The 22,280-nt window shown below is 44.5% G+C and overlaps 1 protein-coding gene across 1 annotated transcript in view; it reads left to right on the top strand.

Moving 5' to 3' along the window:
* LOC126356333 (facilitated trehalose transporter Tret1-2 homolog) overlaps window positions 1-22,280 on the top strand; it is a 65,730-nt gene that overhangs the window by 24,301 nt on the left and 19,149 nt on the right. Inside the window, exon 3 of the mRNA XM_050007316.1 lies at window positions 19,455-19,738. Coding sequence (XP_049863273.1) covers window positions 19,455-19,738 — 284 coding nt within the window. The remainder of the gene's footprint in view (window positions 1-19,454; window positions 19,739-22,280) is intronic.

Below are 22,280 nucleotides of genomic sequence, written 5' to 3'. Positions count from 1 at the left end.
AAAAAAGGTCCGAACGCTGTTGCAGAGGCAACGGAAAAAACATGCGAAGATCAGAAGAACGCGAAATCCCGAAGATGGGCTAAAATTTACAGACGCGCGAAATTTGGCACATACTTCGATGCGAGATGCCTTTAATAGGTTCCACAACGAAACATTGTCTCGAAATTTGGTAGAAAATCCGAAGAAATTCTGGTCGTATGTAAAGTACACAAGCGGCAAGACGCAGTCAATATCTTCGCTGCGCAGTGCCGATGGTACTGTTATCGACGACTGTGCCGCTAAAGCGGAGTTATTGAACGCAGTTTTCCGAAATTCCTTCACCAGGGAAGACGAATGGAATATTCCAGAATTTGAAACACGAACATCTGCTAGCATGAGTTTCTTAGAAGTAGATACCTTAGGCGTTGCGAAGCAACTCATATCGCTTGATACGGGCAAGTCTTCAGGTCCAGATTGTATACCGATTAGGTTCCTTTCACATTACGCTGATATTATAGCTCCCTACTTAACACTCATATACAACCGCTCGCTCACCGATAGATCTGTACCTACAGATTGGAAAATTGCGCAGGTCGCACCAGTGTTCAAGAAGGGTAGTAGGAGTAATCCATTTAACTACAGACCTATATCATTGACGTCGGTTTGCAGTAGGGTTTTGGAGCATATACTGTATTCAAACATTATGAATCACCTCGAAGGGATCTATTGACACGTAATCAGCATGGCTTCAGAAAACGTCGCTCTTGTGCAACGCAGCTAGCTCTTTATTCGCACGAAGTAATGGCCGCTATCGACAGGGGATCTGAGGTTGATTCCGTATTTCTGGATTTCCGGAAAGCTTTTGACACCGTTCCTCACAAGCGACTTCTAATCAAGCTGCGGAGCTATGGGGTATCGTCTCAGTCGTGCGACTGGATTCGTGATTTCCTGTCAGGAAGGTCGCAGTTCGTAGTAATAGACGGCAAATCATCGAGTAAAACTGAAGTGATATCAGGTGTTCCCCAGGGAAGCGTCATGGGACCTCTGCTGTTCCTGATCTATATAAATGACCTGGGTGACAATCTGAGCAGTTCTCTTAGATTGTTCGCAGATGATGCTGTAATTTACCGTCTAGTAAGGTCATCCGAAGACCAGTATCAGTTGCAAAGCGATTTAGAAAAGATTGCTGTATGGTGTGGCAGGTGGCAGTTGACGCTAAATAACGAAAAGTGTGAGATGATCCACATGAGTTCTAAAAGAAATCCGTTGGAATTCGATTACTCGATAAATAGTACAATTCTCAAGGCTGTCAATTCAACTAAGTACCTGGGTGTTAAAATTACGAACAACTTCAGTTGGAAGGACCACATAGATAATATTGTCGGGAAGGCGAGCCAAAGGTTGCGTTTCATTGGCAGGACACTTAGAAGATGCAACAAGTCCACTAAAGAGACAGCTTACACTATACTCGTACGTCCTCTGTTAGAATATTGCTGCGCGGTGTGGGATCCTTACCAGGTGAGATTGACGGAGGACATCGAAAGAGTGCAAAAAAGGGCAGCTCGTTTTGTATTATCACGTTATAGGGGAGAGAGAGTGGCAGATGTGATACACGAGTTGGGATGGAAGTCATTACAGCATAGACGTTTTTCGTCGCGGCGAGACCTTTTTACGAAATTTCAGTCACCAACTTTCTCTTCCGAATGCGAAAATATTTTGTTGAGCCCAACCTACATAGGTAGGAATGATCATCAAAATAAAATAAGAGAAATCAGAGCTCGAACAGAAAGGTTTAGGTGTTCGTTTTTCCCGCTCGCTGTTCGGGAGTGGAATAGTAGAGAGATAGTATGATTGTGGTTCGATGAACCCTCTGCCAAGCACTTAAATGTGAATTGCAGAGTAGTCATGTAGATGTAGATGTTACTCGAACTACTGCTATACAGCGAGCCCCACTACTGCCAGCTAAATAAAAGATTCAAACTACTGAAGGCACTAACTACTGATAGGCATAGTTAGGTAATGAAAGATTTTGATAGAGAACAAGTAGTGTTGGCAGAAGAGCCAACACCCTGTTACTAGAGGAGGCAGAAATGCACACGTTTTAGCTCACGCAGGCTGGCGTGAGGAGGGAAGAACTATACTGACATGAAGTCTGGAACATGACAATGAATTAGAATTCAGAAAGCGGACGTAATTAGTGTGATACTTAACTTTAATCAATTAATGATGAACATCGCTCTTCAGGGGACATGATTCACAATATTATCTGTTCAGAAGACATATAGTAACTCAATATGACGCCTTGCTAGGTCGTAGCAAATGACGTAGCTGAAGGCTATGCTAAACTGTCGTCTCGGCAAATGAGAGCGTATGTAGAGAGTGAACCATCGCTAGCAAAGTCGGCTGTCCAACTGGGGCGAGTGCTAGAGAGTCTCTCTAGACTAGACCTGCCGTGTGGCGGCGCTCGGTCTGCAATCACTGACAGTGGCGACACGCGGGTCCGACGTATACTAACTGACCGCGGCCGATATAAGGGCTACCACCTAGCAAGTGTGGTGTCTGGCGGTGACAACACAGGACAAACAATGTATTTACCTTAATAGTGTTCAAAAGTCATAATATATATAGCAGTTCATGGCATCCAGTCTTACAAATTTACTGTCTCTGATGGACACACGTCCAGATCATCCGCTCTCAAAACTCCGCCATTTCTCTCCCCACATCCACCACTATTGGCGGGTCACCTCCAACTGCGCAATGCTACGCGCTGTTAACAGCCAACTGCCCAACACTACAAAAGCAAATTCCAACAATGCAAACCAGCCACAGACTGCACACAACACAAGTCAGTGATTTCCATATAGAGCGCTACGTGACGTTACCAACATCAAAACCTAAACAGCCTACTTACAAATGCTTCTACTGATTGTTTTGGCCTGACTGCATTGGAGTGGTACTTCGAAATTCGGACATATCGTCTACTCCGTCAGTGCACTTTTGCTTTGCTGTGTGAGTTCTGTCTTCTGGTGCCAACTGTTTATGATTGTTTAGCAGCTAGAAAAATTCGTAAGTGGGAGGAGGAGCGTGTACAAGATTTTGAGGAAATTTCTTGCAGCAAAATATCCTGGATCTTGACCGACTGAAGGATCTCCATCGTCGTGAATTGTCCACCACATACTCGTTACCCTCTCATCTGAAATGACGGAGTAGGATGTAAATTATTACTACTCTTATTGTACGCTTCCATACAACCAATATTTTCTACGTGTCTGAAAATGTTCCCCAGAATATGATGCCCTAAGAGGACCTTTTATATTGTAACATTGTAACCTTCAAAGTCCCCAGAAGATGCTTATTTATCGCTCTGGCATTGGTCGATAATTGGCTCGTAAGACTGGTTCTTATCAAACAACCAAGAATTTAGAGTATTGTGAGTGCTACCAGGAGGTCATAATGATGTGGCCCAGCAGTGTACGAGAGGTGATATGTTGCAAAGTTTCAGATATGACGGACAAGGTAAACGTATTAATTCGAGGTAAAGGTCACATGGTCAGTAGAAGGAATTGTTTCAGAGTAGCGAAATTGAACAAATGCTTATAGCTTTTAAAGAATGCATTTAAGAGCCCACGTCTACTAGATATTTTTTTTCTTTATTTGGTCCATACTATCACCTCTGAAAGTTGCCTACCCCGCAATCTTAGTAACAACAGTACTGGTATATATATCCCACTGTCAATTGTATCAGAACTCGGTCGTTTCCAGATCAGTGTCCTTTACCTGAAACTGATACGTTTACTATTGTCCATCAGGGAAACACAATGTATTCAAGGTTTAGCATAACGGTATTTATTTACATAATCTACAGTGAACGCCGATTGTTCGCAAAACTTGATACCTGCTCGAAGTTAATTGACAGCCAGCTACCTCCTATTAGAGCAATGACGCCTGGAGAACTGAAGACGATGAGGTTTTTATCTAAGAGAATTTTCTCATGCTTTAGATACTGCACGAAACAGTCATATTTCCAACTGTTTATCTATCCAGTCACAACATTATATTCTGTTGTGCTTCATCTGCAGTCCAACGCTTGTGAGTGCTACTAACCTATTCGGCGTGCGTAGGATAGCGTCTCATACTGTTGATCTGGATTTAAATCTGATGCAATCAGACGCAGTTATCGAGCTGATAACTTCGTAGCTCACACAGATCGCTGTGAAATGTCTTGTGTTTACTCATCAGGAAACGATAGGCGTACATGACATATCACACAGTGGAGTTGATACCGTGTCTTGATTACTTACGTGTACGCGTAATCACGTTGTGAGTATAACAGATTTGTTTGCCGGTATTTGAGCGTAGATAAATCCTCGAATAGCTCGTAGAAGCCACTTAAAACTTTGATTTAACTCTGCAAATTTGCCTTTTCTTTATGTGTGAACGTGCCGAGCAAGATACTAGAGAGGAAAATTTGCTGTGATTACGAAATGGATTCAGAGCATCATTTGATCGTTTTGAATTAGGTTTGTCACGCTTTTCGTGCATCACAGCAACCGAGTGTCGTAACCGTTTCGTCAGAATGGCCACTGTCACGGTCTTCTTCATGTCCGTCGAAACGGAGCTCCTCGAATGTATGGTTTCATGGCGATACGAACAAATGTTTTCTCGAGCTTCTGACCGCATTAAGTGGTTAAAAGCTCCACGAACAGTCAGGCGGGTGCCCTTATTTCGCTGTTAAGTGGTGACTGCCGTGCGTTGCAGCTGCTGCCCTGCTATGGGGTGTTTCACGATTCCTACCACAGGCTTCCACGGCTTGTACAGGGTCCTGAGCTCTACTCTCCTTGATGTTGCGTATTATGCTCATGGACTACTCAGTTTGTATATTTTTCTTGTTTTTTTCATAGTCCCACACAACTTCTTCCTGTTTTCTCGATTGATCTGTGTTCAGTTTTTCAAGGCCTATCCATTGTGCCAACTGATAACTAAATCTGAGGGTGGTGCGATGAGGAGGTCTCCTTGTTAGATTTTTTGATAATGAACCCGTGTCCGGGAGTAAATAAAGCTTTGATAGGGAACCTATGTCCGGAAACGTATCGTTTGGATGCAGCAAGTGTTTGCTGATCGGTTCCCTATTACACCTCCGCTGTACAGAACGCACACGTCCGGTGAAGACGGCGCCGCCTTCAGGCCCTGTTGTTCGGCCCAAGTACAAGAACGGTGAGAGAAACTGATACGTTCACGACTATAGTGGCCCATTTTAGTGTGCTGAAGGGCGCGTTGGAGTATCCCCTTTGAAGAGTAAGTGCTTCGTCACACAGAAGAGAACACAACGACGAGTATTCTAAACACTGACCACGCCATGGGTTGGCTACTGCAGAGCTCACTAGTCGGATCTCAGCGTCCCCACTGTGCGCATACCATGAAGAGCGAGGAAAGTATGTCGTTTTCACACATATTTCACATCCATACGTTACATCTCGTGACTTGAGATCTTTATCAAAACTCTATCTACCAAGTCCCCTCTCCAGCCCATATAAGCCTATAACTGAAATTGTGAAATGCTCTACGCCACTGGAACCTAAACCAGCGCGTATACACCGAGGTGACATAGAACATGGGATACCTCCATATACTGTGTTGGACCTCCTTTTAACGACGTAGTGCTGGAACTCGACATGATATGGACTCAACAACTCGTTGGAAGTACCCTGCAGAAATACTGCGCCATGCTGCCTTTATAGCGGTCCATAATTTCGAAATAGTAACAGACGGAAAATCATCGAGTAAAACTGAAGTGATATCAGGTGTTCCCCAGGGAAGCGTCCTGGGACCTCTGCTGTTTCTGAACTATGTAAATGACCTGGGAGACAATCTGAGCAGTTCTCTTAGACTTTACCGTATAGTAAGGTCATCCGAAGACCAGTATCAGTTGCAAAGCGATTTAGAAAAGATTGCTGTATGGTGTGGCAGGTGGCAGTTGACGCTAAATAACGAAAAGTGTGAGGTGATCCACATGAGATCCAAAAGAAATCCGTTGGAATTCGATTACTCGATAAATAGTACAATTCTCAAGGCTGTCAATTCAACTAAGAATCTGGGTGTTAAAATTACGAACAACTTCAGTTGGAAAGACCACATAGATAATATTGTGGCAAAGGCGAGCCAAAGGTTGCGTTTCATTGGCAGGACACTTAGAAGATGCAACAAGTCCACTAAAGAGACAGCTTACACTACACTCGTTCATCCTCTGTTAGAATATTGCTGCGCGGTGTGGGATCCTTACCAGGTGGGATTGACGGAGGACATCGAAAGGGTGCAAAAAAAGGGCAGCTCGTTTCGTATTATGACGTAATAGGGCAGAGAGTGTGGCAGATATTTACGAAATTTCAGTCACCAACTTTCTCTTCCGAATGCGAAAATATTTTGTTGAGCCCAACCTAAATAGGTAGGAATGATCATCAAAGTAAAATAAGAGAAATCAGATTTCGAACAGAAAGGTTTAGGTGTTCGTTTTTCCCGCGCCCTGTTCGGGAGTGGATCTGTAGGGAGATAGCATGTTTGTGGTTCAATGAACCCTCTGCCAAGCACTTAAATGTTAATCAGAGTAATCATGTAGCTTTAGATGTAGAAGTGTTGCCGGTGCAGGATTTTGTGCACGAACTGATCTCTCGAGTATGTCCTATAAATGTTCGATAGGATTCATGCCGTGCGATCGGGTGCCCAACTCATTCTCTCCAATTGTCCAGAATGTTCTTCAAACCAATCGTGAACATTTGTAACCTATTGACATGGCGCACAGCTGTTTGGAAACATGACGTTAGAAATTGTCTCCTTGTATCCGAACATCAAGAGGATCTAGTCCATTCCATGTGAACTCAGCCGCACTATTCTGGAGCCACCACCATCTCACACAGTGCCTTGTTGACAACTTGGTTCCATCGCTTCTTGGGGTCTGTGACACACTCTAAACCTGCTATTAGCTCTTACCAACTGAAAGCGGCGTCATCTGACCAGGTTTCGGTTTTCCAGTTGTCTGTGGTCCATTCGATGTAGTCACGAGGACAGGAGAGGCGCTGTAGGCGATGTCGTGCTGTTAGCAAAGGCACTCGCTTTGGTTATCTGCTGGCGCAGCCCATTAAGGGGTTGTTTACTAATTTTGGCCCGAAAAAAGCATGTTTTTTGAGAATATTTTTTCTCCAGATGTGTTAGAGATATCAATGTCAAATTTGGTCAAAATGTTTAATGATATTTCCTCTACAAACTGGAATTTTTTCGACCGGAAATGTCGAAGAGCAGAGACGTAAGTGCCGTCGGAACGAAACAAAATTTTGATATAGCCCTCCACGCAAGATATGTCACAGGTCGGCCGGCTCGTCTGAAATCAAAATTAAGTTGACGTTAGCGAAGCATATACGATTCTTTAGGAGCTGTATCTCTCTTAAGTTATTTGGACCATAGGAAACAAAATGGAGGACATTTGAGAGAAAATGGGTTTTTTTTCATCGATTTTTCGACTTCGTCGGCCAAGTGAAAATATTTGTAGTTGATGGATCAGAATAAAAGTGGTACAACTTCTAGACAATTTAGTTAGCTTCGTCGGAAACAAAGAAGCATGCCAATTGGTTTAGTAGATTTGTAGTTACCATACCGCGCGATTAAAAAGAAAAACGTCATTTCGAGAAAAACGTGTGTGAAGTTTGACTACATATAAATGCAATAAGTTCTGTGATCGGAAAATGCCAATGGCCAGCGCTCCGCGTCCTGGACATCATTTGCATGAGCCCGTGAGAAATAAACGCGATCTAACCTGCTCGCCGAATGACTTGTCACATAGGTGTATCCCGGTATATCTCCATGTCGTAATTCCCACGTGTCACTAAGTACAAGGTCGTTGACAACGATCGCAACTCCTGGCTGATGTTTGCTTGCGGCCATTGGTCTTTCTGGCTGAGAACACAGTTGAAATCTCCTCCAATTATTATTATTATTTCTTGTTTGGTCATCAGTCTACTGACTGGTTTGATGCGGCCCGCCACGAATTCCTTTCCTGTGCTAACCTCTTCATCTCAGAGTAGCACTTGCAACCTACGTCCTCAATTATTTGCTTGACGTATTCCAATCTCTGTCTTCCTCTACAGTATTTGCCCCCTACAGCTCCCACTAGTACCATGGAAGTCATTCCCTCATGTCTTAGCAGATGTCCTATCATCCTGTCCCTTCTCCTTATCAGTGTTTTCCACATATTCCTTTCCTCTCCGATTCTGCGTAGAACCTCCTCATTCCTTACCTTACCAGTCCACCTAATTTTCAACATTCGTCTATAGCACCACATCTCAAATGCTTCGATTCTCTTCTGTTCCGGTTTTCCCACAGTCCATGTTTCACTGCCATACAATGCTGTACTCCACACGTACATCCTCAGAAATTTCTTCCTCAAATTAAGGCCGGTACTTGATGTTATTAGAGTTCTCTTGGCCAGAAATGCCTTTTTTTGCCATAGCGAGTCTGCTTTTGATGTCCTCCTTGCTCCGTCCGTCATTGGTTATTTTACTGCCTAGGTAGCAGAATTCCTTAACTTCATTGACTTCGTGACCATCAATCCTGACGTTAAGTTTCTCGCTGTTCTCATTTCTACTACTTCTCATTACCTTCGTCTTTCTCCGATTTACTCTCAAACCATACTGTGTACTCATCAGACTGTTCATTCCGTTCAGCAGATCATTTAATTCTTCTTCACTTTCAGTCAGGATAGCAATGTCATCAGCGAATCGTATCATTGATATCCTTTCACGTTGTATTTTAATTCCACTCCTGAACCTTTCTTTTATTTCCATCATTGCTTCCTCGATGTACGGATTGAAGAGTATGGGCGAAAGGCTACAGCCTTGTCTTACTCCCTTCTTAATACGAGCACTTCGTTCTTGATCGTCCACTCTTATTATTCCCTCTTGGTTGTTGTACGTATTGTATATGACCCGTCTCTCCCTAGAGCTTACCCCAACTTTTCTCAGACTCTTGAACAGCTTGCACCATTTTATATTGTCGAACGCTTTTTCCAGGTCGACAAATCCTATGAACGTGTCTTGATTTTCTTTAGCCTTGCTTCCATTATTAGCCGTAACGTCAGAATTGCCTCTCTTGTGCCTTTACTTTTCCTAAAGCCAAACTGATCGTCACCTGGCGCATTCTCAATTTTCTTTTCCATTCTTCTGTATATTATTCTTGTAAGCAGCTTCGATGCATGAGCTGTTAAGCTGATTGTGCGATAATTCTCGCACTTGTCAGCACTTGCCGTCTTCGGAATTGTGTGGATGATGCTTTTCCGAAAGTCAGATGGTATGTCGCCAGATTCATATACTCTACACACCAACGTGAATAGTCGTTTTGTTGCCACTTCCCCGAATGATTTTAGAAATTCTGATGGAATGTTATCTATCCCTTCTGCCTTATTTGACCGTAAGTCCTCCAAAGCTCTTTTAAATTCCGATTCTAATACTGGATCCCCTATGTCTTCTAAATCGACTCATGTTTCTTCTTCTATCACATCAGACAAATCTTCACCCTCATAGAGGCTTTCAATGTATTCTTTTCACCTATCTGCTCTCTCCTCTGCATTTAACAGTGGAATTCCCGTTGTACTCTTAATGTTATAACCGTTGCTTTTAATGTCACCAAAGGTTGTTTTGACTTTCCTGTATGCTGAGTCTGTCCTTCCGACAATCATATCTTTTTCGATGTCTTCACATTTTTCCTGCAGCCATTTCGTCTTAGCTTCCCTGCACTTCCTATTTATTTCATTCCTCAGCGACTTGTATTTCTGTATTCCTGATTTTCGCGGAACATGTTTGTACTTCCTCCTTTCATCAATCAACTGAAGTATTTCTTCTGTTACCCATGGTTTCTTCGCAGCTACCTTCTTTGTACCTATGTTTTCCTGTATCTATAGCGTTAGAGAACTTCAAACGTATCTCGTCATTCCTTAGAACTTCCGTATCCCTCTTCTTAGCGTATTGATTCTTCCTGACTAATGTCTTGAACTTCAGCCTACTCTTCATCACTACTATATTGTGATCTGAGTCTATATCTGCTCCTGGGTACGCCTTACAATCCAGTATCTGATTTCGGAATCTCTGTCTGACCATGATGTAATCTAATTGACATCTTCCCGTATCTCCCGGCCTATTCCAAGTATACCTCCTCCTCTTGTCATTCTTTAACAGGGTACTCGCTATTACTAGCTGAAACTTGTTACAGAACTCAATTAGTCTTTCTCCTCTTTCATTCCTTGTCCCAAGCCCATATTCTCCTGTAACCTTTTCTTCTACTCCTTCCCCTACAACTGCATTCCAGTCGCCCATGACTATTAGATTTTCGTCTCCCATTACATACTGCATTACCCTTTCAATATCCTCATACACTTTCTCTATCTGTTCATCTTCAGCTTGCGACGTCGGCATGTATACCTGAACTATCGTTGTCGTTGTTGGTCTGCTGTCGATTCTGATTAGAACAACCCGGTCACTGAACTGTTCACAGTAACACACCCTTTGCCCTACCTTCTTATTTATAACGAATCCTACACCTGTTATACCATTTTCTGCTGCTGTTGATATTACCTGATACTCATCTGACCGGAAATTCTTGTCTTCCTTCCACTTCACTTCACTGACCTCTACTATATCCAGATTGAGCCTTTGCATTTCCCTTTTCAGATTTTCTAGTTTCCCTACCATATTCAAGCTTCTGACATTCCACGCCCCGACTCGTAGAACATTATCCTTTCGTTGATTATTCAATCTTTTGCTCATGGTCCCCTCCCGGAGATCCGAATGGGGGACTATTCCGGAATCTTTTGCCAATGGAGAGATCATCATGACACTTCTTCAACTACAGGCCACATATCCTGTGGATACACGTTACGTGTCTTTAATGCAGTGGTTTCCATTGCCTTCTGCATCCTCATGTCGTTGATCATTGCTGATTCTTCCGCCTTTAGGGGCAATTTCCCACCCCTAGGACAAGAGAGTGCCCTGAACCTCTATCCGCTCCTCCGTCCTCTTTGGCAAGGCCGTTGGCAGAATGAGGCTGACTTCTTATGCCGGATTATGCTGATTATTTATTAAAATTTAGGCAGTGGCGGGGATCGAACCCGGGACCGAAGACGTTTTGATTATGAATCAAAGACGCTACCCCTAGACCACGGGTGACCCAGTCTGCTACTACGGATGCATAAACTCGTCGTTCCTCAACCTCATAAAGGGCGTTCTGCTCGATCTGGGCCATCCTCCGCTGCTCCAGAGCCGCTCGTGCGGCCAGTGGCAAGAGGTTTTCGGCCGCTTGAATCCAGTGACACAGCGTCACCCTGGGACTCTATTCGACGCAATTAGCCAAGCATTCGGAACGACCACTGCTTGCAAACAATTAAAGTTCTCAGAGTCTTTGGGATCAAAAAACGTAAGCACACTGAACAAAAATTTAAGTCACCCACAGGAGGCATCATGCTAATATCGCGTAACACTACCTCTTACTTGAATAACGGCCACCATTCACGGAGGTTTTTCATGTATCTGACATTTGTTTACATCAACTCATTGATGGTTATATCGTGTGATTTCGGCTGCCCCGAAGTACGTACGATATAATATTTTTAAACATAGCGAACGACTCACCGCCTTCTACGGTCACTCCAAAAGAAATGCACACTATTTTTATAAAAATACAGTTTTCATTCTGCATGTGTGAAAGTTTTACAGTAGGTAGATACATACTTCCTGCTTGTTTAGCATCTCCAAAACGAAAGTAATGTCAGTGGGAAAGAAATATAAACGGATTGAGTGCCAAATAGGAGGAACAAAGTTAGACACAAAGTTAGAACAGGTGGACAGTTTCAAGTACTTAGGATGCATATTCTCACAGGATGGCAACATAGTGAAAGAACTGGTCGCGAGGTGTAGCAAAGCTAATGCAGTGAGCGCTCAGCTACGATCTACTCTCTTCTGCAAGAAGGAAGTCAGTACCAAGGCTAAGTTATCTGTGCACCGTTCAATCTTTCGACCAACTTTGTTGTATGGGAGCGAAAGCTGGGTGGATTCAGGTTACCTTATCAACAAGGTTGAGGTTACGGATATGAAAGTAGCTAGGATGATTGCAGGTACTAGTAGATGGGAACAACGGCAGGAGGGTGTCCACAATGAGGAAATCAAAGAAAAACTGAGAATGAACTGTATAGATGTAGCAGGGCGAACAGGCTTAGATGGTGGAGTCATGTTACACGCATGGGAAAGCAAGGTTACCCAAGAGGCTCATGGGTTCAGCAGTAGAGGGTAGGAGGAGTCGGGGCAGACCAAGGAGAAGGTACCTGGATTCGGTTAAGAATGATTTTGAAGTAATTGGTTTAACATCAGAAGAGGCACCAATGATAGCACTGAATAGGGGATAATGGAGGAATCTTACAAAGGGGGCTATGCTCCAGACTGAACGCTGAAAGGCATAATCAATCTTAAATGATGATGATGATGATGATGATCCTTCCAAGTACCGGTACAAAAAACTCGTCCTCCGAAAGAAAAAAATGTGGTTCGATTTCAGACAGGTGCATTTTTTTTTTCAACGGCGAATAACAAACATTTCCGTTGCGTATTTGAAAAATCCGTTTCAGGGGTGGATCTTAAACACTTTCATGGTTCAAAAAACGCAATTTTCAAAAATCGAGTTTTTGAACCAAAAGATAGTAAACCTCCCCTTAACGCAGATTTTACCGCACTGTCCTAACGGATACGTTCGTCGTAGGTCCCACATTGATTTTTGCTGTAATTTCAAGCAGTGTTGCTTGTCTGTAAGCACTGACATTTCTAAGCAAACGTCGCGGCTTTCGGTTGTTAAGCGAAGGCCGTCGGAGACTGCATTGTCCATGGAGTGAGGTAACGCATGAAATTCAGTATTTTCGGCACAGTCTTGACACTGTGGATCTCAGAATATTGATTTCCTAACGATTATAGAAATGGAATGTCAGCAGCTCCAGCTACCATATCGCATTCAGAGTCTGTTAATTCCCTTCGTGAGGCCATAACACATCAGAAACCTTTTCACATGAATCAACTGTGTTCAAGTGACAGGTCTTGCAATGCACTGCACTTTTATACTATGTCTACGCGATTCTACCGGCAACTGTATAAGTGGACTTTGCTCTCCCATGAATTCTGTCACTGCAGTGTATACCACCTGATCAGAAGTATCCGGACGCATCTGTGTAATATGAAATTGACCACTAGATGTCAAGAGACGCAGACTCACCAGTATTAAAGGAGGCTGCGTGTATTGTGTTGTTAGTAAATGTAAATGTCTTCTGACTAGGGCCTCCCATCAGGTAGACCGTCCGCTGGGTGCAAGTCTTTCGATTTGACGCAACTTCGGTGACTTGCGCGTCGATGAGGACGAAATGATGATGATTAGGACAACACAACACCCAGTCCCTGAGCGGAGGAAAACTCCAACCCAGCCGGGTATCGAACCCGGGCCCTTAGGATTGACGCTCTGTCGCGCTGACCACTCAGCTACCGGGTGCGGACTTGTGTTGTCAGTAGAGAAGAAATAACAGCAGAATGGGCCTGTCACGAGGGCTCAATGATTTCGAAGATGGTCTGATCATTAGATGTCTCCTGAGTAACAAATCCATCCGGGATATTTAACCCACTTCTGACGTTGTCCCTGTCGACTGTTGGTCATGTGGTTGTGAAATGGAAACGCCGAGGAACAGCCGCAGCTAAACCAAGACTACAAGACAAAGCACACCATATACATTGACGGACGGTGACCATCGAGCACTGCGCAGGGTGGTTACTGAAAATAGCGTAAAATCAGCGGAAGGAATCGCTCACGAGTTGCGAAGTGCCACCAGCATTCCAGTTAGCGCACCGACTACGAGTAAGAAGGTAAAAAGAGTCGCGCAGTTCCTTAAGCTAATATTTCAGTAGTCAGTGCTAAGCGAAGCTTGAGGTGGTGTAAAGAGCTTCACCAGTGGATAATGAATGACTGGAAATGAGTGATTTGGAGACATGAATCATGCTGTAGGCTGTAACAATCCCATGGAAGTATTTAGGTTTCGCGAATGCAATGAAAACATTTTCGTATAGAGGAAGTGGTGTTACAGTGTAGCAGTATTTTTCACGCTTAAGGTGTGGTCCCTTTATTCCCCTTAAGAAGGCGCTAAACGCGGAAGCGTATGAACGCTTCTTACATATTTGTGTTTTGCATAGAGTAGGGAGCAGTTCGGAAACGATAGTTGCATCAGCATGACAGCCGCCCCTCTGTGGGCGCGCGGTTTGAGGTGCCATGTCACGGATTGCGCTGTCCTTCCCGCCGGAAGTTCCATTCCTCCCTCGGGCATCGGTGAGTGTGTTGTTCTTAGCATTATTTAGTTTAAGCTAGTTGAAGCAGTGTGTAAGTCCATGGACCGATGACCTCAGCAGTTTGCTCCCTTCGGAGTTCACACACATTTGAACATTTTTCTAAGCATGGCAATGCACCTTGGCATGAAGTAGCAGCTCTTCACAATTCCCTGAACAATGGCCAGTGGAATTAGTGATTGAATGCTGTGAAATGACATCAGGGTGTGATTCAAAAGCTTCAAGACTTAACTCAAAACTAGAAATTTATTGGACATTTAAGTACAGCAGACCAAATTTCTTCAGAATATGATCCTTCAGCATCAGTACAGTGCTACCAACGCGTCTTCCACTGTTCTTAGCCCTCCTGGAAGGCCTCGGGCGTCATGCTGTCATGGGCTCTCGTCGAAGCCTGCTGGATGGCATCGATGGAGTCGAGTCGCTCCCCTTTTAAACCTGTCTAGCTTCAGAGGAAGACGAAAAAGTCACTTGGAGCTAAGTCGAGGCTGTACGGTGGCTGTGGCGGTGTTGTCACATTGAACGTGACCAGAAATTCGGCAGCGGCGCCCGACGTGTGAGCGGGCGCGTTGCCGCGGTGGAGAATCCAATCGCCCTTGATAGCCAGCCGGGCGGACGCGGCGAACTCGATCCGTCAAGCGGCGGAGCACTCCAGCGTAAAAGTCTCCTGTGACAGTCTGTCCACGAGCAACAAACTCCTTGTGAAACACTCCTTTACCATAAAAAAGCAATCAGCATGCACTTCACACACGACCTACTCATGCGAGCTTTTTTGGGCTTTGGCCAGGAAGTAGTGTGCCATTCTGAGCTTTGACGCTTCGACTCAGGATCGTACGTGTAGACCCAGGTCTCATCACCAGTAACCACTTTCTCCAGAACGTTCGGATCAACATTCAACCGTTGGAGCATTTCGTGACAAACAGTCATGCGCCGTTTCTTTTGATCCACCGACATAACTTCCGGCACCAGTTTGGCACACACTTTTCGCATCATCAAATTCTCCGTCACAGTCCTCCAAACCGTACTCTGACTGAGTCCCATTTCATTGGTAATTAATCTCGTACTAAGACGACGGTCATTGTTTGAAAGTTCCCGCACTCTCTCCATATTTTGATCCATTCTTGATGATGGCCTACCAGAGCGATTGTCGTCTTAAACATTCCTGCGGCCATCTTTGTGCCCCATGAAAACCATTGCACGGGACATGGCTTCTTCCTTAAAGACCTCTTGAATCATACCGAGAATGTCTGCGCTGGTTTTGTTCAGTTGAACTCAAAATTTAAACGCATAATGCTGCTCCACTTCCGCCTCTCCCACTTTTCGACCGAGGTCAATGACACGCACTCACGCGGCAAGCGATGCGCACTCTCCAGGGTTCCAGAGGCAAGTGCCCCAGCGTCAGTTCGTTCCCTGGGACCACCCACTATTTCCCCCACCCGGCGGAACCGATCCGTGCGCGCTCCCCTACACAGAAATACATCAGTCTTGAAACGTCTGAATCACACGGTGTATACAGTAATTTCTCCCAACATGGTCTTCTTCTAATTACACTGAACACTCTTGTGTGCGTACTTTAATCTTCCTTGTCGTATTATATGACCCTGCAGGACACATACGTCAAAAGCAGCTTAATTATAGCAGAGTCTGCTTCGAACACAGGGTCTCTAACTTCAAGCAACATGGTGTCGAGAGAATACGTCGTCTCTCTGCCCAGGATCTCCATTGACGTTACCCTAGCATTTACGTTACACGCTCCCATGAGTTAATTATATCTGCTGTATTTTCATGCATAGTTGACAATGACTGCTAATACTGGGACAATAATCTACTATTGTATTTCACCTGCTATGGAGCAACACGCAGTTTATTAGACAGCTCATTTTATACCCAGAACGCTTCTTCCCAGTCGCCAGAGGAGTCGTTGATAGCGCACATCGCAGGACATCAACATTCCTCGCTGTCAGATGTCATAGATACACCAAATTGGTTGCGCTACTGGCTTGTGTATGGTTTCCTTTACAGATGCACTGTATTGTTCCGAAACCTTCTGAACACGTATTCCATGCTTGCTAGTTCTCTAATTCTCACTTTCTGTCACTGTCCCCTTTCATATTGCTAATATATGATGTGACGTGATACTACAAGTTTCTCTCTCTTTCTTATAGCCATTTCGCTGCATTCACACACATATAAAGAGACTTGTTGTTTGTTGCGCCAAGTAGAAATTTTGTACAAGTATTTATGGATGCCCTTACGTTTGTGGAGTCGCGATACCCATCAGTAGAAAACATCGTTAGCGAACTATCTTATACTGCTGCTGATCATTGCACCTCGCAAATGCTAAGATCATTGGGGTGCTATTATATTTCCTTGAGGTCCATCGGTTGTTTCTCTCCTTTCTAAGGTCGTCAGTCCCTAAGCTTACACTCTACTTAACCTAAATTATCCTACAGACAAACACACACACCCATGCCCGAGGGAGGACTCGAACCTCCACCGGGACCAGCCGCACAGTCCATGACTGCAGCGCCTTAGACCGTTCCATGGTGAGATAAATCTTTATCGAGTCAGTCACATATTAGACAACATTGTGCGATCGAATCTAATTAGTGAACGCAGTTGTCAAACAGTGTGAAACGCCTTTCGAAAGGATGAAGACGGAATCTACTTGCTGACTTGCATCTGTTGCATGCAAAAATGTATGAACAAAGAACATTGCGTTTCAAATAGCCGGTTTTCTCTTGGGGTTGATAGCTTTGTGCTACATGTCAACGGGCAACATGAAGTTTCAGTGACAATGTTACCAACGATGCATCAGCTGCAGACCAGGACTGAATCGAGACTCACGGTACAGTGAAGCGCATTCACATCGAAAGATCGCTGATGGCCATAGGCTCAGTCAGAATTGTAGTAGCGACTGCATCCAAGTTGTTACCAAAATAGGTGCAATGCGAAACAAGGTTGAAGCGTGGTGTAATCACGTGAGTGGGTCGCTGTTGGCTGTAGACCCCGTGGAATTTTCGGTAGTGGTGTGATCCACGGTCCTCTGCTAGATATGGGATGTGATTTGGGACTGAGAGTGTAGTATGACTTCGTGTGGGCATGTCACTACTTATTTTCGTAAAAAGTTTGGTGGTAATGGCATCATGATGCCTCAACAGGGTGCAAGATGTGAAGTAAGGTTATGGGTGTAGCGAGGCACCATCGTGTAGGCTTGTCACTGCTCTCCTTAGACTCCATGGAATATTTATTTATTTATTTACATGTCAAGTTCCGTAGGACCAAATTGAGGAGCAAATCTGCAAGGTCATGGAACGTGTCAGTACATGAAATTAAAACATAAAAGTAATAACAGATAAAAATAAATGTTCATGAACCTGAAAGAAAGTCAGTCCATAAGTTTAAGCAAACGCTATCAACAATACAATGAGAACCAGCTTAATTTTTCAAGGAACTCCTCGACGGAATAGAAGAAGTGACCCATGAGGAATCTCTTCAGTTTCGATTTGAAAGCGCGTGGATTACTGCTAAGATTTTTGAATTCGAGTGGCAGCTTATTGAAAATGGATGCAGCAGTATACTGCACACCTTTTTGACAAAAGTTAAGGAAGTCCGATCCAAATGGAGGTTTCATTTCTGCCGAGTATTAACCTAGTGAAAGCTGCTTATTGTTGGAAATAAACTAATATTGGTAACAAGAAACGACAATAAGGAATATACATATTGAGAGGCCAATGTCAAAATACCCAGACTCGTGAACAGAGGTCGACAAGAGGTTCGTGAACTAACACCACTTATTGCCCGGACCGCTCGTTTCTGAGCCAAAAATATCCTTCTAGAATGGGAAGAGTTACCCCAAAACATAATACAGTACGACATAAGTGAATTAAAATAAGCAAAGTAGACTAATTTACGTGTCGAAGTATCACTCACTTTCGATACCGTTCGAATAGTGAAAATGTCAGTATTAAGTCTTTGAACAAGATCCTGAACGTGGGCTTTCCACGACAGTTTACTATCTATCTAAACACCCAGTTTCACTAATCATATGCCCGTTCTGTGAGATTAAAACGTCAGGTTTTGTTGAATTGTGTGTTAGAAACTGTAAAAACTGAGTCTTACTGTGATTTAACGTTAGTTTATTTTCTACAAGCCATGAACAGAGGTCATGTACTGCACTACGTGAAACCGAGTCAATGTTGCATACAACATCCTTTACTACCAAGCTAGTGACATCAGCAAACAGAAACATTTTAGAGTTACCCATAATACTAGAGGGCATATCATTTATATAAATAAAGATCAGGAGCGACCCCAGCACTGATCCCTGGGGCACCCCCCACTTGGCAGTACCCCACTCAGAACCCACATCACAGCCGTTATCAACATTGTGAATAATGACCTTTTTCTGTCTGTTGGTAAAGTAAGAGGTGAACCAATTGTGAGCTACTCCCCTTATTCCATAATGGTCCAACTTCTGGAGCAATATTGTGAGATCAACACAGTCAAATTCCTTCGTTAAATCAAAAAATACTCCAAGCGTTCGAAATTTTTTGTTTAGCCCATCCAGTACCTCACAGAGAAAAGAGAATATAGATAGCGATGGGACCTACGATGTGTTAACAGGATGTGGGATGTGAACTGAGGAAGAGGGCGTAGGGCATGTCACTGCTCTCTTTCATTGAAGGTTTGGTGGCAATGGGATGCATGATGTCTCAACTGGATGCGATATATGTACTGAGGCTGAGGGTGCAATGAAGTGTCCTCATGTGAGCCGGTCGCTCCTGTCGTTAGACGCCACGGAACGTTCCATAGGGACTGGAAGCATCACTGAACGTCACATACGGATTGAGGCTGGTGGTGTAGTGAGGTGCTCTGCTGTCATATTCCATAGAAGTGCCTCCACTGGAGATGCGATGTGAATCGAGGCTCAGATTGTAAACAGGCGCTTCCCTCTCCACAAGCAGGTCACTGGTGTCCTTGGACTTGGTGGAAGGTTTGGTGACGATACGATTCGTGATGCCTCAATTGGAGGTAGGACGTGAGTGGAGACAAATGGTGCTCGGATGCGTGCAGGTCGCTGCTGGCCGTGGGATCGATGGTGGGTTCGCTGCCCGCGGGCCGCGTGTCGCAGGTGGTGGGCCGCCGGCCCGCTCTGCTGGGGTTGGCGCTGCCGCTGGCCGCCTCCTGGGTGGTCATCCTGGCGGCGGGCGGCGCCGCGGCCCTCTACTGCGCGCGCCTGCTGGCCGGGCTCGCCGTCGGCGGCATCAGCGCCGTCGCCCCCGTCTACGTCGCAGAGATCGCGCACAGCTCGGTGCGGGGCACGCTCGGCTCTTTCTTCCAGCTCATGATCACCATAGGTAAGCTCAGCTGCGCTCCTACTTCTATTTAGTACAGTAAATACCGTAACTAACGATGTGCAATGAACATAACACGCTGCTGGCATACAACTGAACGAGTCGAATGACTATTTCCGTACTGACCTGATGACAGTATATGTCACCTGGACGAAAGCCGTTACAGTGTGGTCCATTGATAGTGACCGGGCTAAATATCTCACGAAATAAGCGTCAAACGAAAAAACTACAAAGAACGAAACTTGTCTAGCTTGAAGGGGGAAACCAGATGGCGCTATGGTTGGTCCGCTAGATGGCGCTGCCATAGGTCAAACGGATATCAACTGCATTTTTAAAAAAATAGGAACCCCCATTTTTATTACCTATTCGTCTAGTACGTAAAGAAATATGAATGTTTTAATTGGACCACTTTTTTCGCTTAATGGTAGATGGAGCTGTAATAGTCACAAACAAATGGCTCACAATTTTAGACGAGCAGTTGGTAACAGGTAGGTTTTTTAAATTAAAATACAGAACGTAGGTACGTCTGAACATTTTTTTCTTCGGTTGTTCCAATGTGAAACATGTACCTTTGTGAACTTATCATTTCTGACAACGCATGAAGTTACAGCGTCTTGCCGCGCGGGATTAGCCGAGCGGTCTCGGGCGCTGCAGTCTGCAACTGTGAAGCTGGTCTCTGCAGAGGTTGGGGTCCTCCCTCGGGCACGGGTGTGTGTGTCTGCCCTTAGGATAATTTAGGTTAAGTAGTGTGTTAGCTTAGGGACTGATGACATTAGCAGTTAAGTCCCATAAGATTTCACACACATTTGAACATTTGTTACAGCGTGATTACCTGTAAATACCAAATTAATTAAATAAATGCTCAAAATGATGTCCGTCAACCTCAGTGCATTTGGCAATACGTGTAACGACACTCCTCTCAACAGCGAATAGTTCGCCTTCCGTAATGTTCGCACATGCATTGACAATGCGCGGACACATGCCGTCAGGCGTTGTCGGTGGATCACGGTAGCAAATGTCCTTCGCCTTTCCCCACAGAAAGAAATCCGGGGACGTCAGAACCGGTGAATGTGCGGGCCATGGTATGCTTCTTCGACGACCAATCTACCTGTCATGAAATATGCTTTTCAGTACCGCTTCAACCACGCTCGAGCTATGCGCCACACATCCATCTTGTTGGAAGTACATCGCCATTCTGTCATGCAGTGAAACATCTTGTAGTAACATCGGTAGAACATTACGTAGGAAATCGGCATACATTGTACCATTTAGTCGATCGGGGTGGGTGAGCGATTCTAGGCGCTACAGTCTGGAACCGCGCGACCGCAACGGCCGCAGGTTCGAATCCTGTCTCGGGCATGGATGTATGTGATGTCCTTAGGTTAGTTCAGTTTAAGTATTTCTAGGTGACTGATGACCTCATAAGTTAAGTCCCATAGTTCTCAGAGCCATCTGAACCACTTTTTTGCACCATTTAGATTGCCATCGATAAAATGTGGGCAATTATCCTTCCTCCCCTAATGCCGCACCATACCGTAACCCGCCAAGTTCGCTGATGTTCCACTTGTCGCAGCCATCGTGGATTTTCCGTTCCCAATAGTCCATATTATGCCGGTTTACGTTACTGCTGTTGGTGAATGACGCTAAATAGAATGCGTGCAAAAAATCTGTGATCGTCCCGTAATTTCTCTTGTGCCCAATAGCAGAACTGAACACGACGTTCAAAGTCGTCGCCATGTAATTCCTGGTGCATAGAAATATGGTACGGGTGCAATCGATGTTGATGTAGCAGTCTCAACATCGACGTTTTTGAGATTCCCGATTCTCCCGCAGTTTGCCTGCTACTGATGTCCGGATTAGCCGCGACAGCTGCTAAAACACCGACTTGTTGCAGGTTGTGGTTGACGTTTCACATGTGACTGAACACTTCCTGTTTCCTTAAATAACGTAACTATCCAGCGAACGGTACGGACACTTGCATGATGTCGTCCAGAATACCAAGCAGCATACATGGCACACGCCCGTTGGGCAATTGGTAAACGGTCTATTTTAACACGGGTAATGTATCACGAACAAAATACCGTCCGCACTGGCAGAATGTTACGTGATACCACATACTTATACTACAGCTCCATCTGTCACAAAGTGAAAAAAGTGGTCCAACTAAAACATTCATATTTCTTTACGTACTACACGAATAAATAACAAAAATGGGGGTTCCTATTTCATAAAACGCAGTTGATATGTATTTGACCCATGACAGCACCATTTAGTGGGCCAACCATAGCGCCAACTGGTTTCCCCCTTCAAGCTGGACGAGTTTCGTTCTTTGCAGTTTTTTCGTTTCATGCTTATTTCATGAGATATTTGGCCCGGTCACTATGAATGGACCACCCTGTATAGTACAGCAAATACCGTAACAAACGCTGTAAGATGAACATAACAGACTAATGGTAAACAACTGAACTGATCTGATGACAGTATATGTCACCTGGGCATAAGGAGATATACTGACAATGTTTCAATATCCTTTGGCAGCAGATGA

Source organism: Schistocerca gregaria, chromosome 3, assembly GCF_023897955.1.
Source record: "Schistocerca gregaria isolate iqSchGreg1 chromosome 3, iqSchGreg1.2, whole genome shotgun sequence".
Lineage (NCBI taxonomy): Eukaryota > Metazoa > Arthropoda > Insecta > Orthoptera > Acrididae > Schistocerca > Schistocerca gregaria.
Note: the sequence above shows the minus strand (reverse complement) of the source record. Positions and strands in the feature narration are given on the sequence as shown.